Source organism: Azolla caroliniana, unplaced genomic scaffold (genome assembly GCF_043228905.1).
Source record: "Azolla caroliniana isolate FFs.n. ecotype wild unplaced genomic scaffold, voAzoCaro1.0.p SCAF_1, whole genome shotgun sequence".
Taxonomy (NCBI): Eukaryota; Viridiplantae; Streptophyta; class Polypodiopsida; order Salviniales; family Salviniaceae; genus Azolla; species Azolla caroliniana.
This window is the reverse complement of record NW_028230436.1, coordinates 27,580,094-27,595,248: the sequence shown is the minus strand read 5'-3', so window position 1 is coordinate 27,595,248 and position 15,155 is coordinate 27,580,094. Positions and strand designations below refer to the sequence as shown.

At 37.2% G+C, this 15,155-nt stretch overlaps 1 protein-coding gene across 6 annotated transcripts; it reads left to right on the top strand.

The window, feature by feature from the left end:
• Positions 1–7,961: 7,961 nt before the first annotated feature.
• Positions 7,962–14,525, top strand: LOC147869394 (cyclin-C1-2-like). 6 transcript variants are annotated; one of them, XM_087328974.1, is made up of 10 exons: positions 7,962–8,108; positions 8,696–8,802; positions 9,041–9,080; positions 9,222–9,266; positions 12,172–12,290; positions 12,377–12,497; positions 12,597–12,641; positions 12,809–12,956; positions 13,637–13,751; positions 14,233–14,525. In XM_087328974.1, exons 1-9 carry the CDS (start codon positions 8,077–8,079, stop codon positions 13,739–13,741), a joined length of 762 nt encoding a protein of 253 aa, XP_087185100.1. In that variant the 5' UTR covers positions 7,962–8,076; the 3' UTR covers positions 13,742–13,751; positions 14,233–14,525. The 6 variants fall into 6 exon arrangements, with proteins under 6 accessions (XP_087185100.1, XP_087185099.1, XP_087185102.1 ...); XM_087328973.1 differs by having other exon boundaries at positions 14,220–14,525; XM_087328976.1 differs by having other exon boundaries at positions 9,222–9,270; positions 12,176–12,290; positions 13,637–13,788; positions 14,220–14,525.
• Positions 14,526–15,155: the final 630 nt, after the last annotated feature.

Below are 15,155 nucleotides of genomic sequence, written 5' to 3'. Positions count from 1 at the left end.
TAATATTAGTTATCCTCATTCATAAAATGTTAGATCAAGAAAATTGATAGATGCATGGTCCAAATCTCTGGAATTGCTTTTTTTGTTCAACAAGGCACAAGACTTGTACATTTGTAATCTATAGACAATTTCATTCTTGCAAATGATGAATTGTTGAAGATAATGAATGTCTTGGCAAGTGTCATTATGATGGAAGGGTCTAAGAATGTAATAATAATTCATACAAAGTCATTACTAGTGACCACATTGGGCCATAGCAACAATAAAGACATTCGTTAAAATAAGAGATGTTGAAACTACTGGCGACATTGATTGGCAATTGAATTTGATGAAAAGGGCCATTGGCTTCTTAATACAAACAATGGGTGGAAGATTTGTGTGGAAACGACGGCAATTCAAAAAATTGCCCAAGCATTGAAGTGACAAACAGGGATGTGGAAATTGACCAACACTTGTTCGTTCGAATCTTAGCCTCTCATCTAGTGATTCTTGTTTAGGTGTACATTACACCATCCTGGATGGGGAAAAAGTCAAGGAATAATGGGTCGGTTATGCTATAGTGAAGAGCCAAGATAAAATGAATCCTTGATTGTTCATAAAATCATCTGAATGAAGAGAAATAAACTCAAACGAAAACACTAACTTTTAAAGCAGACTATGACAAGAAGAGGCAACAAGATTTTTGGGCAACCCATGTCCCCAAGGAAATGCTTTTCTCCAATGGATGGTGTGACATAAAAATCTTTCATGAACAAAAAATGTAGAGGGTTCAACATTTAGATAATGTCCTAAAAGAATGTGGAATGCTTCAATAAAAGGAACAAATACTAGGGATGATGAATGAAGTCCTAATACAATAGGGAATAGCTTCACCAACGAAATGTGTGGGAAGCTCCCAATTTGTGGGGATGATTTTGTTTTACCTCAGGATTAGAATTATTTTTTGGTACATTCAAGAAAGACGTAGAAGAACTTCCACCTTCTATCTATAAGAAATTTGATGTGCTAATACAACTACATAGAGTTGGTGGGGTTCTTTGCAATACCATAGAACTTGATTTTAAACACTTAAGCTTTGCTCTTGTAAAAGTGTGGTTGGTTGGGAACAAGGAGACATTGATGGCTGAGTATGTGTATGGTTTCTTGTTTTTTTTCACTTCATTTAAGTTACATAATCAGTGTGGACGAAGTCATCTCTTGAATTAATTCCTATCATTGTCTCTGGTAAGTTTAAGAAAGAAGGATGAGGTTAGGAACTCTAATTAGGTAACCCAAGAGTCATAGCTAGATACAGTAGATTGTGTTGGACACCCACTTCACACCCACTTTGCTTGCAAAATGGTGACCATCCACCCAATCTCATGCAATGATCAAAGGTTAAGATAACCATTAGTACATTGTGTTGACCAACTCAACATTGACCCTGACATCCCTCATGAGAAACTTGGATAAGCACTTGGAGAATTTAAGGTTATGTCTAAATGGATTCATGAACTTCTAAATGCTATTGCTATTAAAAGTGAGAATATTTTAGGATATCTAGTATCACACAAGGAATGGCCACTGACAAAGACAAAGGTACAATAATTAGTGAAGGTGAGAATCCAAAGTGATTAAAAGGAATAACTAAAGGTTTAATGCATTGATTAAATGACATGTACATTCTTGAGATATTGATGGATATTGTAAGCCCTTTATCTCACCTCACCAAAAACATATATGTTTGGCGACATACCTAATTGTAAACGTTTCAAACATTAAAAATCACATTGGTGGTTTCACACATTATTTAAACTCCCACAACAGGATATCCCATTCCACTTGTTTGAAGATGCATTTGATGCAATAGTTGGAACAATCTTGATGTAAGAAAAAGAAAAAGGATGGTTCTGACTCATTTAGGATGAAAGTAGAATGATGACATGTTGTCAATGAGATAAGCATTGGGAATGGTGTATGATTTTGCAGGAATTTTGCATGTTCCTTATTGGCCAGTGAGGGCAGAAACATTTATGTTATTCATCAAGTTCTAATCTATATACATTTTAAACAAATATCTTATTGAAGAGACATATTGGGAAGGTGGATGATCCTTTCACATTAATTTGAGTGCATTATTACACATGCCCCGACCAAACCACATGCAATTGATGATATTACTTGATATAGTTGGAAAGTGATATAGAAACTGATCAGTTACCCAATGTTGATATATTCCCAACTCTATTATTTATCGTTAAATAGAAGAGAATAAATCAAGTAATCAGAATGTATCTCTACTATTAATCAGAATGTCATGAGACCTGACTAATAAGGGACCAAAAGACAAATATTTCTCAAGAATTTTTCCGAATTCCCAAAATATTGAGATTTTGTACAATTAACATAATTAATCAAGTAAGGCACCATATGATCTTAAAAACATAATGAATACATTGAGGAGGTGATAGATCATTTCGACCTACCATATTAGAGCTTATATATACATTATCAATCAAATGGCAAGGCAAAGTTATTATTTTATATTCGATTTTCTACCGAAACTTTGATTTTGCACACTTGGTTGGTCACATGCAAAACCCATGTGCATAGTATAGTGATCCATGTTTGTCTCAAACTTCTTGTTGAAGTTGGGCAAATGAATCTTTAAGTCATTCGTGCACTTTATAAAGTAGTAACCACACAGTATATGAGGTTGTGTGGACCAACTTTTCAAATATTATCACAATACAACACATCTTCATAATTTATCATTGTTGTCATTGACATCATTGTTGTGTGCAAAGCAGATCTTTGATTCCCATTCAATGTGTCATGACTCGCGTCCCCACCAAAATAGAAAACAAGAAAATCTTGAAAAGTTGGCATGTGGATGAACTTCAATATGTATAGAGAGAATGTATGCAAGTTTAGTTTTCCGAAATTTGTGCCAATCGATATTTATTATTATACACATACGTGACATAGTTGTATGCCGTGTGTCAAATAGAGAAACAAAGAGATACCATGATTGCCTATGTAATTTTGAAGTATATTTCTAAATTTTCGGTAAGCACCATACCATGATTTCTCTACATGTTAAAAAAAATAAAACACTACATGCATAGCACAACATGTTGCACTTCCTCTCATTTGTAAACATGTCGAAATATCTAAATCTTTGTATACACTATTAACTTTGTGTTTGCATGTAATACAAACAATGAATGTCGAGCCTTGGTGACGCAAAGAGTGAATAATTAAAGCATCAAAAGGAGGACACACTTAGAGAACCATTACTTCATAAATTATAATTGATAGGATGACCTTTGTTTTTTTTTTTCATAGCTCTTACATTTTTTTTACTCATGAAAACTACAATGCAAATGAGAATGGAAAAAGGGGCAATTGTTATAGAATAGAGTGATTAGATATTAATCAAGATCACAATACAATCTCTAGATAGAGCTCTTACGCTATGCTCTTCTCTATATCATATCAAATGATTGAGATACATGAGTTTATGACCCACAAGATGATGGGTGCATGCATACTATTTACATTATGAAGTCTTGTTAACTAGAGTTTAAGACTAAGATAAGTATAGCATGACTCATGTTATGCATTATTTCATAACAGCAATATATATATATAATCTCTTAAAAAACAAGGCACTTTATTTATCTTTCATCAATGTTAGTGACAAATTGACAATCAATATTATTCCCTAAAAAGGGAAATATTCAATGACCAAATAAAATAAGGTCTTAGAATTTATAAGCTAATACTAGAGAAAGAGAGGACGAGAAATAAACAACAAATCATTGAAGATAAACATACAAAGTTTGTTGGATTATCTTGTTTCAAAATTGGCCTCTTGGTTCATATACATGCAAGTCAGAGATCAAACACATACATTTTCAATAATATATATTGGAACTTATGCACTTGAAGCATATAGGCATTTTCATGACGTATGTAAATGCCATGCTTAACAATAGACTTCATACTTACCTACATGTGGTGTATTCATGCTTGGACAAGTGTATTGTTATTTACATGCTTAACAAGAGGCTTCATAGACAGATACATTCATGCTTAATGATAGGCTTCATACTTACCTACATGTGCTATATTCATGCTCGGACAAGTGTATCATTATGTACATGCTTAATAATAGGCTTCATAGACAAATATACCCTCGTGTGCTAGTCATGCTTGGAAAAGTCTATCATTATACAATGCTTAATTATAGACCTCGTAGACAAAAATACCAACATGTGCTACACTCATGCTTGGACAAGTTATGTTTTTTACATGATGTATATCAATGACAATTTAATAGCTTTCTCAAGAGGAGTTAATATGATAAATCTATTAGAATTGGAAATTTTGCCCGTCAACAAGGGAAAGATAGCAAGTATAGAAGAACATGTATAACGCTCATGCTTGGACAAGTTATGCATTTTTTACATGATGTACATCCATGAAAAAATTAATGTAGAGCTGAGCATTGCTAGCCAAAATGGTGGTTCGATGCCTCCTGCCAGGTAAGGGGTGCTGGAAGGTTCTACTTCGTAATAGGTTGCAAGCAGGGACTCCCAAGTATGGTAGGCCTTGGCCTGACTCCTTGAATTGGTGTTGCACGAGCGGAGTCCCACCCACGATCGCTTGTCATTCGGAAGAGAGGGTCATGAACTCCATCTTGTGGGCATGGTGTCACGTACGACATCATTTGGTCAAGCACACGCCGGAGACACTAATCGAGTGGTCTAGAGTCTAGACAACCATTATTTTGGAACCCTCAGGTGCGAACAAGTGACGACATGATGTTAGGGCAGCTTAAGGGCCTAACATGGGGAAAGCTGGCACAAAAAGGGCTCCACTCTATAGATGATTAGAGACGCACGATGGCTTTAGGAGGAGCCCAGGAGGTCCCATTCCCTCCCCTCAAGGGAGCCATGAAAATGCGGAGATTGATAGTTGAGGCAGTTGATAAGGTTATAATGGGGGAGGTCAGACTAGATGCTTGGTTTGGGCTCTTTGATGAGGCTGGAATGGTTAAGTTGCTGAAGGGCGTGAGCGGATCAGGAAGAGATACAAATTTTGGGGAGAGTCAGAGTAAGGGCTCTTGGCACCCAATCCGCGTGGTGGCGCAGGTTGATAACATCTGGAAGACAGACCCAGATGTTGTTAAGGTGGAACCCCATTGGAAGTTATGGGTATATGGTTGTCGTCCCCTCGTCGAACTAGAATGGGACCCAGGGGATTTCAGGTGGAAACGTGATGGCAAATTTCGCCATTTCTTCTAGTACAACATTAAATTGGGCAGGACTTTTCAACTGCAGCTAGACGGCCCCTTACGCAATGGCTGGTGTACATTGGGCATCTCTGATGAGGCGCTCATTACCTTTTGGAAGGGTCTCAGGCGTCTCCACATGCCAGAAAAGACTAAATTTCGCCATTTCTTCGAGTACGACACTAAACTGGGCCGAACTTTTCAACTACAGCTAGACGGCCCCTTACACAATGGCTGGCGTACATTGGGCATCCCCGATGAGATGCTCATTACCTTTTGGAAGGGTCTCTGGTGTCTCCACATGCCGGAAAAGACAAAGTTTTCTTGGTGGCAAATCGGTCATAATGTGGTTCCCGTTGGCGAATGGCTAGGTAAACGTGGCGGCCCGTTAGGCTGCCCACTTTGCCATTCACCTATTGAGACTCTGAGGCACTGTCTGTGGGATTGCCCTTAAGCTCAAAAGGTATGGGATAGAGTGACTCGCCTCCTTGCGGCATGTGAAATGGAAGGAACATCATCGTGGAGTGTTGCGGCATGAATTGATCACTCCGTTGATAGGTGGACAGACGCCTTCAATGTAGATAGTTGGTGCTACGTATGCATGAGAGGCAAAATCGCCAAGATTCATTTTGAGAGAGGCTTGCAATCCGCATCCCCTAGGTTCCTGGGAATTTGGATGCTTATCGCAAGCTTCACCGTGTGGTATGTATGGAAAGCGTGTTGCCTATAGGTCTTTTAGGATCTGGTGCGGCCCTCGGAGGAATTGATCATGGACATATGGTTTGCGCTTATTAGTTGCCTACGAGGGCAATTGGACGAGGTTTGCAGCCATTCCAATGATGTGGTCACTGCCCGTTTGCGCTTTTAGCATAAATGGCGGAACACGCCTATGGTAACACGAGGAGGGAGTGGCCCAAGGTGGAACTACCAACCCCCACGCTAGTTGTTTCCGACTCACTTACCACCCTCCCTTCATTGTAGGCCCCAGGAGTTGTCTCGTACTAGCTAACACTGAAGGGCACCGTTTTTAGCTATAGGTTACATTAAGTAGTCAGTCGGAAAGGCTATGTAACTAGTCTTATTTTCTTGAACTTGATCGGAGGGAGATTCCCCGATCTATGTATAAGCCTCCTTGTACATTCTCTTTGTAACAATCCTTCCTAACTAATGGGAAAGTAGCTTTATTTTGGAAAAAAAAAAAACATTCTCAAGAGGAGTTAATATGATAAATCTATCATAATTGAAAATTTTGCCCATCAACAAAGGAAAGAGAGCAAGTATACAAGACACAAAACACATATGCATATATCTAGAAGGGAATGAATGGGCACAATATTTTTAATACAAATATTTAGTACACATCGTCAATAAATTAGATGAAAGAAAGTTGTGCGGCAGGTCTCACAATGTGTGATCACAACTAATGTTATGAAAACACATATGATTTACCAATGTCATATATGCATTCAATTCCGACAAGGGGTTTAATTGCTAAATATGAATGCAATTTAACTTTTCCATGAATAGAAATAATGCTCAATGTAAAGTATATCAATTGTGTGTAACCTCACGTCTATACTAATGTACATATGCGCGCACACACATCACACATAAGAAAGAGCATTGATAACATTTTGGGTTATCATTGTGCTGATAACAACTCATTTGGATCATTTTTTTCTTTTGGCAATCCAACAAAATAGGTCATGAAAGTCTAATACCATAGCTATTATATACATTTAAATAAGGCCACACCAACAAAACTAAATATAACAGTTGAGTTGTCGATGTTGGGCTTTGACCTCAAAATTATGTGGTTTGCAACAAGCCCACACTTAAGATGACAAAGATGTGAAGATTGAACCTTCCTCAACCTTGACCTTGTGTGTACATATATGTACACTCTATGGAAGGTAGGAATCTAATTGAGTTAATGCAGACGAAAATTTACGACAACAGGCTTATGTGCAGAGTACAATAGAAAAACATTAAGGTGTGCTTAGTTGTTTTCAAATAAATGACATGTGTTTGCTTGAAGTTGAGGTTCCTAATCACAAAGAGTTACCCACTATGTAAACTATGAATTTAGGGCATCCACTTAATGAACCATATGAGATTTCCCTAATTTATAGCAATGTGTCACGCCACCAAAGGATTGCAGCTTAGTTTGTAGGGTTGTCGAGTGGAGACCATCGTGTGACCAATCTAATTTGAGCGGCATAGGCGTGTGTGGGGGGGGGGGGGGGGGACATATGGATGCAACTTGGTTTTGCTAGGGTTGCTCGGGCGTCATCATGTGTTCAATCAATCAACCCCTTACGAATTCAAGAGTGGCGACGAATAAAGCAGGAGTACATACATACACATTGAGTGAGTGCATTGGTTAGAACTTAGTAAAACCAGAAAGTTTGGCTTGTTTGTTTGTGTGTGTGTGTGTATGCATGCATGCATGCATGTATGTATGTATGTATGTATGTATGTATGTATGTATGTATGTATATGTATGTACGTATCTACCTATGATCGTTCAAACCCTCTCTCTGTAGCTCTGTGTGTGTATACGCACGTATAGATAGCCAAACGCTTCCTTCATATTCATCTTCATCTTCATCTTCATCATTATCTTCATCTTCATCTTCATCTCCCCCCCAACACACACAGACACACAGACACACACACACACACACACACACACAGACACACGCACACGCACGCTACGCTGAATCGCTTGGTTGGGAGTAGATTGAAGGAAGGCAGAGTATATATTCTAATATATAAATACCCTCGCTAGAACATACATGGCTGCCAACTTCTGGAACTCTTCTCATTAGTAAGTACCCCCCCCACACATCAAATCTCTTTCCTTCGTTTTGTTTTTTGGTTTTGTTGTTTTGAGGTTAAAATATCGGTTCCTTACTTTGGATTGAGAAAGGGGAGATCTTTTTTTGTGGTTTTGAAATGCTTGTCCTCATGTTTATAGTTCTTGGGTTTTCACATGGTTGAGTTTAATGGATGTGACGGATATACTATCTCGATTTCCTTCATGCCTGCGATTTCTATTTTGTTTTTTTATCAGGGATTTGACAAGATCCATTTTTTGTTTGGGAAGTTTGCTAACATGAGATTCTTGATCTCATATGGTTTTGAGTTTCCTTGATGCTGATATATTTCAATTGTCGTTTCGAGATGGGGATGCATAAAACATCATATGTGCATTGGAATTGGATTTTGCTTTCATGTGGTTGTTTTGATTAGGTCCACAGTGTGATTCTTGTTTTATTATCACCAGAGCTGACAAAAGTCCATATGTTATTTGAAAATCTTTCAATTGGATTGTCAACATTACATTTTGATTTTTCTTATTTTTTATTTGAATAGCAATGATGGATTTACTCTTGATTGGCTATGTGCTTGCAGCAAGAAGCTTCTCGATCCAGATGAAGTTGGGATTGTGTTTCCTGCTGATCAGGAGCATGGGATGACGCCAGAAGATGCCAAAATAATCAAGATCCATATGTCTGCTTGTGGGTACATTGTTTCGTAGAGTTTTGTTTTTAGGAGTTTTTATTTATCCATGTAATACTCGAGCAGCTGGTGTGGCATTATCTAGAGATTCTGATTTATTCTGTTGCTGCTGGGCATTTATGTGAAACATGATTTTCAATGCATAATCATTCACTGAGATGGGAGTGAAAATATGTTGCTATAAAACATTGCCACTGAGTTTGTGATTGTGAAATTTTTTTCTTCTTAATAAATCAGGCATCCAAAGTTTGGCACACCATGTCAAGGTGAGGCAGAGGTGAGAATTCACGTTTATATCCATTTGTGATAATTAAAATTCATAACCTGTTTGTGCGTCAAAATTTTCAATTAGAGGATGTTGAACCCGGCAGCTTGTAATAATAATATTAAACGTTGATAATGTTGTTGAAATTGACAGAGTTGTGGCCACAGCGATAACATACTTCAGGAGAGTTTATACCAGGCATGTGAATATGTTGAATTTTTTCTGTTAAATTTATTAAATGTTATTGCTTTCGAGCCAAATCACAATGCAGCAATCTGTCCAATTTTTTTCAGTCCATCAGAAGTCAAGAATCTCAATGTCTTAGTGTAGATTACTTATGGGCCATATCTAAGAACCAAAATAATTGTGTGAGAAACAACATTGCACGGCTCCCAATGCATCTAAATCTATGTCTATATTGTGATGGGACATGAATCTTAACCTTGTCATCGTTTGATGATCTTTCTCAAGATTAACATGTGCCTACTTCCTAAGGTCTGTTCATAGTTCAACTTTTGATGGCAAATTCTCACCATTCATCGTGCCGTTTTGTTAGTCCAGTGGAGTAGAAAGGTCAAACGCTCTTTACTCATTGCAGATGCATGCATAGGCTGGCTCATGGTAACCTTTAGAATGGTTAGATTTGTGATTCATTCAAAGCTTGAAACTACAGTTGGATTTTCCCAGCTCTCTCTGTAGACTCAATATTGGATATAATTATGCATTAGGGAGGGCTTAGTAAAATCTCCAACAAAGGATGGTCTCTAAGATTGAGAGGGAAACTACAATGTTGAGTGATAATGTCCATATGTCTATAGCAAGAGTAGGGAAGCCATTATCCAGACGGAGTTGCTCTGGATTGAGGGAAATTTGCTATTGATTAATCCATTGGCAGGCTGTTGTTGGGACCTTGCCGGTGCTGTCCTTGAATTCTTTGTAATAGGAACAGGATGAATGATGATACTGAAAAAGGTTATGAGGCTTTATTGATGTAGATTTAAAGGCATATTGTTGTATTTCAAAAACCTCTTTTTGTGTCATTTGATTTCCAACAAGCACACTCATAAACATCATTTTTCTTTGTTTCCACCCCTAAGTGAAGCTGTAGTGACTTCCACTCTTCATTTGACGAAAGAAATGACAATGGCAGACACAGACTGTTCCTCTGATTCCACTTCCTGCTGCCACAATTGACATTCATTTGACCATTGTTTTCTTGTGCATCTACCTTTCTGATTAGAAGTATATCGTAGGCTATAGTAAATATACAAGCCCATATATTTAAACTAATATGGAACTCAAAAGTATGTTGGACTTTCTGGAGACTTCAAATGTAATTATTACCTTAGAAGCATAATTGATGAACTGAAATGTTTTTGGTGCAGATAAGACAATAACTTCTTTGTAAGATCAAAATGATGCTATATGGCATTGGCATTGAAGTATGACGATGCAATATCTGAGCAGCTTTGACAAGTGAAATGAGAGATAAAAATTAAAGTTCTCCTTGTCATTTTACCTTTTTATAGTTGTATTGATTAATAAAATGGAGGGCTTTATAAAAGATAATCCTCCATATAGACCTTGCAAGGAAGTAGACAAATTTGAACCAAAATGTTATAGTTTGGTGTCGTAAAACATATTTAGTTCAAATCAGCAAGCTCCGTCTTGGTATGTATTATAATATTGACATGATGGCGAGGAGATGGAGTAAGTTACTTGCATGTTCCAATGCGGAATGTCATACACCAAATGGGGAAGTCTTTGGTGCAAGTTTCAATTTATATCCATGCAAATACATTTGATGGCATACTGCCTTTTTGAAATTGTTACTTTCATGGCACCTCGTTCATTGACACATTGTTTTTATTGAAAACAAAATGATGAGAAAACATTATGTTGTCTTTACTTCTATGCCAACATGTGCAACTTTTACCAGGACGGGCATGTAGTGGTTGCATACTTCAACCTATAACTCAAACAAGGTGAATTCCTGTAATTGAAGGAAGGGCTTGTAATAGATTACCAAGATGTTTGCACAGAGAAAAATTCTTAAACCAACATTGACCATGTCAAGTTTGATAGGTTGCTAATTAATGCCAACCCTTCAACAGAAAAGAATTCTCTAGGATAATTCATTGGGACAAACACTTAAATCCACTAACTCAGCAGCTTATTCATTCTTGAGGTTTGGATCTTGGTGTCATCTCTATTAGACGATCTGCGGCGGTCAATATATCTTGTGGTAATGGAAGTTGTTCTGTTTTGGGTACGTCAAGAGCTAATTTAACGTTCAAATTTCGTTGACTGATCCGTCCTATTCTGCCGAAACCTTGAGGCATTCGTGGCCTTTGATGCATGTTGGATCAATGTCAACACTGAGTCGATTTTAGCTGTGATTGGTTCACGCTTCTAGATCTGGTGCCGTCTGGAGAAATCAGAGTTACTGGTCCTTCGGATCTGCAATTCTCTCTGGTTCTGCATCTGCATTTACGCCAGGTCTACATCTATTCTGAGCACAGTGCCCAGGGGCTCTTAAGATTCCAAATGTTGGTTTTCATGAGCTTTTACGGCATATAGTTCGTCCCATTGGGCTTGCCATTTGAAAGGAATGCCAATCATGACCCTTTTTCCTTCCAGGATCCCAGTTCCACCAGCACTGGTTGAGGGATGAAACAGTGTAGTTATAGACTCATGTGCTTATAAGTGAGCAGATACGTGTACAACTTGGTGCCTTGAATGAAGGAACTAAGTTAAGCACCTCATTAACATTCCTATGATACATTAGGTTGTTAACAATAACAGCTAACCCATATATTGCATTAACATCTCAATGACTCTCTCTATTGACTATGGTCATCGGTCATTTTTCATCTCAACAAATAGTAAATTTGATTTCCCTCTATTATGCAAAGCAAAATTCTTTAATCTGAGGTATATAGGGTTGTTAGGACATTATTATGAAGTATTTAGGGTGGAATTTGATTCCTTAGGCGTAGATATTTTGATCTGGAAAATTTTGATGTTTTTTATTCTAATGAAGGCTGATATAGAATTATAGGAAATTGCGAGATTCACTTGATGATCACTCCTAGTTCTACAGGAAGAGCTTTTGTGAATATGATCCTCGTCTAGTAGCACCAACATGCTTATACTTAGCTTCAAAAGCAGAAGAAAGCACAATCCAAGCAAAGCTTCTTATCTTCTATATGAAGAAAATGCGTATGAGTTGAACACATGATTATAGTTTTAGTATCCGTTAAAATATCATATATAAACTGTTGAAATATATCCTTGGCTATTTGAAGGGCTGTTCAATGATGAGAAATGCATTTTTGAGGTGCCTGATATTCTACAAATGGAGATGAAGTTGCTCGAGGCACTAGATTTCTATCTCATAATTTTTCATCCATACCGACCATTGATACAGTAAGCACTGAGTTCTGTGATTGGATTGGTCTGGTATAATGTAGTAACCATTAAATTGTTGTGTGCTTGTTATTAATTGATCATAGGTGCCATTTGCAGATTATTACAAGATGCTGGCTTTACTGAATCGATAAAACTGACCTGGTAAAGTAATTAGTAGTGTCTAGTGAAACATGAGAGGGAAATTATTAGAACGAGTCATTTCTAAAGCTTTCTGATTTGATAAAAAATTACCATGTAGTGCAATTAGCTCTGTGTGGAGAAATACATAAGAAACATTATAGAATAACGCTTTTCTTATTATCATGCAGGTCTTTGGTTAATGACTTGTACAGAACAGATTTGATTCTCATGTATCCCCCATTTATGATTGCTTTGGCATGTATATATGTGGCAAGCTCATTTCAAGAAAGAGATATTCTTGCATGGTTCGAAGAACTTAGAGTTGACATGAATGTGGTAAGCGCTTACATACATATATTGAGTACTTCAGAAAACTGGAATCTGTACGTACATATTTTAAGTAATTCATATCCATGTAAATCATCATTTTGCAAAGATATTATGGCAATTTTGAGGCTGAATAATCGTGAAGCTAATTTTGTATTCCTTGATGGATTGTTAGTTCTCACCTGCAAGGAAATCATATATATGAGGAGGAATCACCTTCATTTTGGTTGAGTTTGCTTCATACATGCCCAAAGACGGCCTCTAGTCTTTCAATCTTCAGTTCTATTCTCTAATTTCCGAGTTGTCTTAATACTTTGGGTCTAGAATATCACAAAAGAGAATCACCCATCTTTCGCTTGTCCTGTAGTTAGTTTGTGTTCACACAAAAGAGAAAATGGCAAATTGTAACAGGAGACAAAATACTATTTGCCATTTTTCTTACAGGCCCTTACAATGATTTATTAAAGAACAGTTGAAGCCTTCTCCTTAGCAGCTTTCCTTCACATGTGCAAATACCATAAAATGATGGGCACTTCGTTTTTTGTTGTTTGAATGTTAGTTTGATATGGCTGAGACGTAGACTATGGTGAGAATCTGATTTAGCTTGCATTGTTGTGAGACTCATTTAATCTGTTGTTACTGATATGATGTCTTTCAAGTAATAATTGGCTTATTTATTTGTTTTGCAGATTAAAAATATCACAATGGAAATCTTTGATTTTTATGAGAATTATAGCACCCTTTCAGAGGAAAGGTTGAATGCGGCACTCAGAAAATTACCTCAAAGGCCATGAAGAAAAGCTGGTAGATCATTCAATGCTCTCCTGGATGTCTTCTTCTTGTAACTTCCTGCACCCTTACGAATGATTGCTTTGTCACATTTTTACTGAATGTTGCAATCTAATACCAGGTGGGATAGTTTTAGCCACTACTTCATTTCGGTATGAGTATTAACTTGATTGTGCCGATTGGAAAATGGTGAAGAGTATGTTCTTATCTTGCAATGATGCAAAACTCAACCGCTATAGAAATTGATGTATTCTGCGTAGATTTGCGTCTAAACTGAGTCTGTAACAGAGTTAAATATTTTTATTGTCAGTGTCATTCTTGTATCTATGAGTTGTGCATGTTCCTAACGTTGTAGGTTGCATGTTTTGCAAGTACTATTTGCAGGATTGTATTTGATGGGGATGAAAAAATCATATGCTTGGATTTCTATTTCTGTATAATGGTTGTACATGAAACAGAATTATACTTATTGCCATTCTTTAGTGTGGATGTGCAGGAAAGCGGATATTTCAAGGAGGTTGTATTACATGATGTGCTGCACGCATATTCTTCATCTTGGTTGACATTGAAATCAATACCATGGAATATGATGTATACACAGCACAGCTCTGCCTCAATTTTGTCTACAGAATTTTACACAAAAATGGGACTTATATTTTACAAGGAATCCCACCTAATGGTTCGTTACTTGCACAGGCATTATATTTTACTTTCAGGCCCTTTGTTGTACCTTTTGCTTTGTGTTTGTTAACTCAATGATCATTAGAGAATATGAGCATATTTGATTTATGTCCCTCTTTCATTTTAGTTGAACTAGTTTTTTTTGTAGTATTCAATTGATCATCCATCCCTGGTTAGCCTTCGAAAGTACATAGTAGCACTGGATTCATGCACATCTCAATGAGTGTTTTCACTCGACTTGCATACATTGATAATAGCCTGTTGCTTTGACGTCCCAATTGGAGAATTGCAAAACTTGGAAATCCCAACATTGGGAGCAAGGGAATCCACCCACAACACTCATTCTGCATGATCTCTGTATATTCTTGAAGAGCCTGTTGCTTTTGACTTCCCAGTATATGAATGTCAAATCTTGAGAGAAGTCTCTGACATCCCAATACATGAGTATTAGATAATCACTCACTAACTCTGGTGTGATTTACATCCAATCTATATATCCATTCTTAAGAGCCTGTTTCAATATTAGAATCTCAAATCTTGCAGCATCTACTTGTTTGTATATTCTAGCATATACAACAGTGTCATGCACTCGTTTCACTCCTGGGAAGTACTAGTTGCTTGTTATTTAATGTTCAATTTCTCCCACATTGTCTGTGGGGTGATATCTTCAAACTTTCTTTGAAGCAATCCTGAACTACATCTTCAATGTAGCTAATGTCACAGTTTTCTGTGCAAATC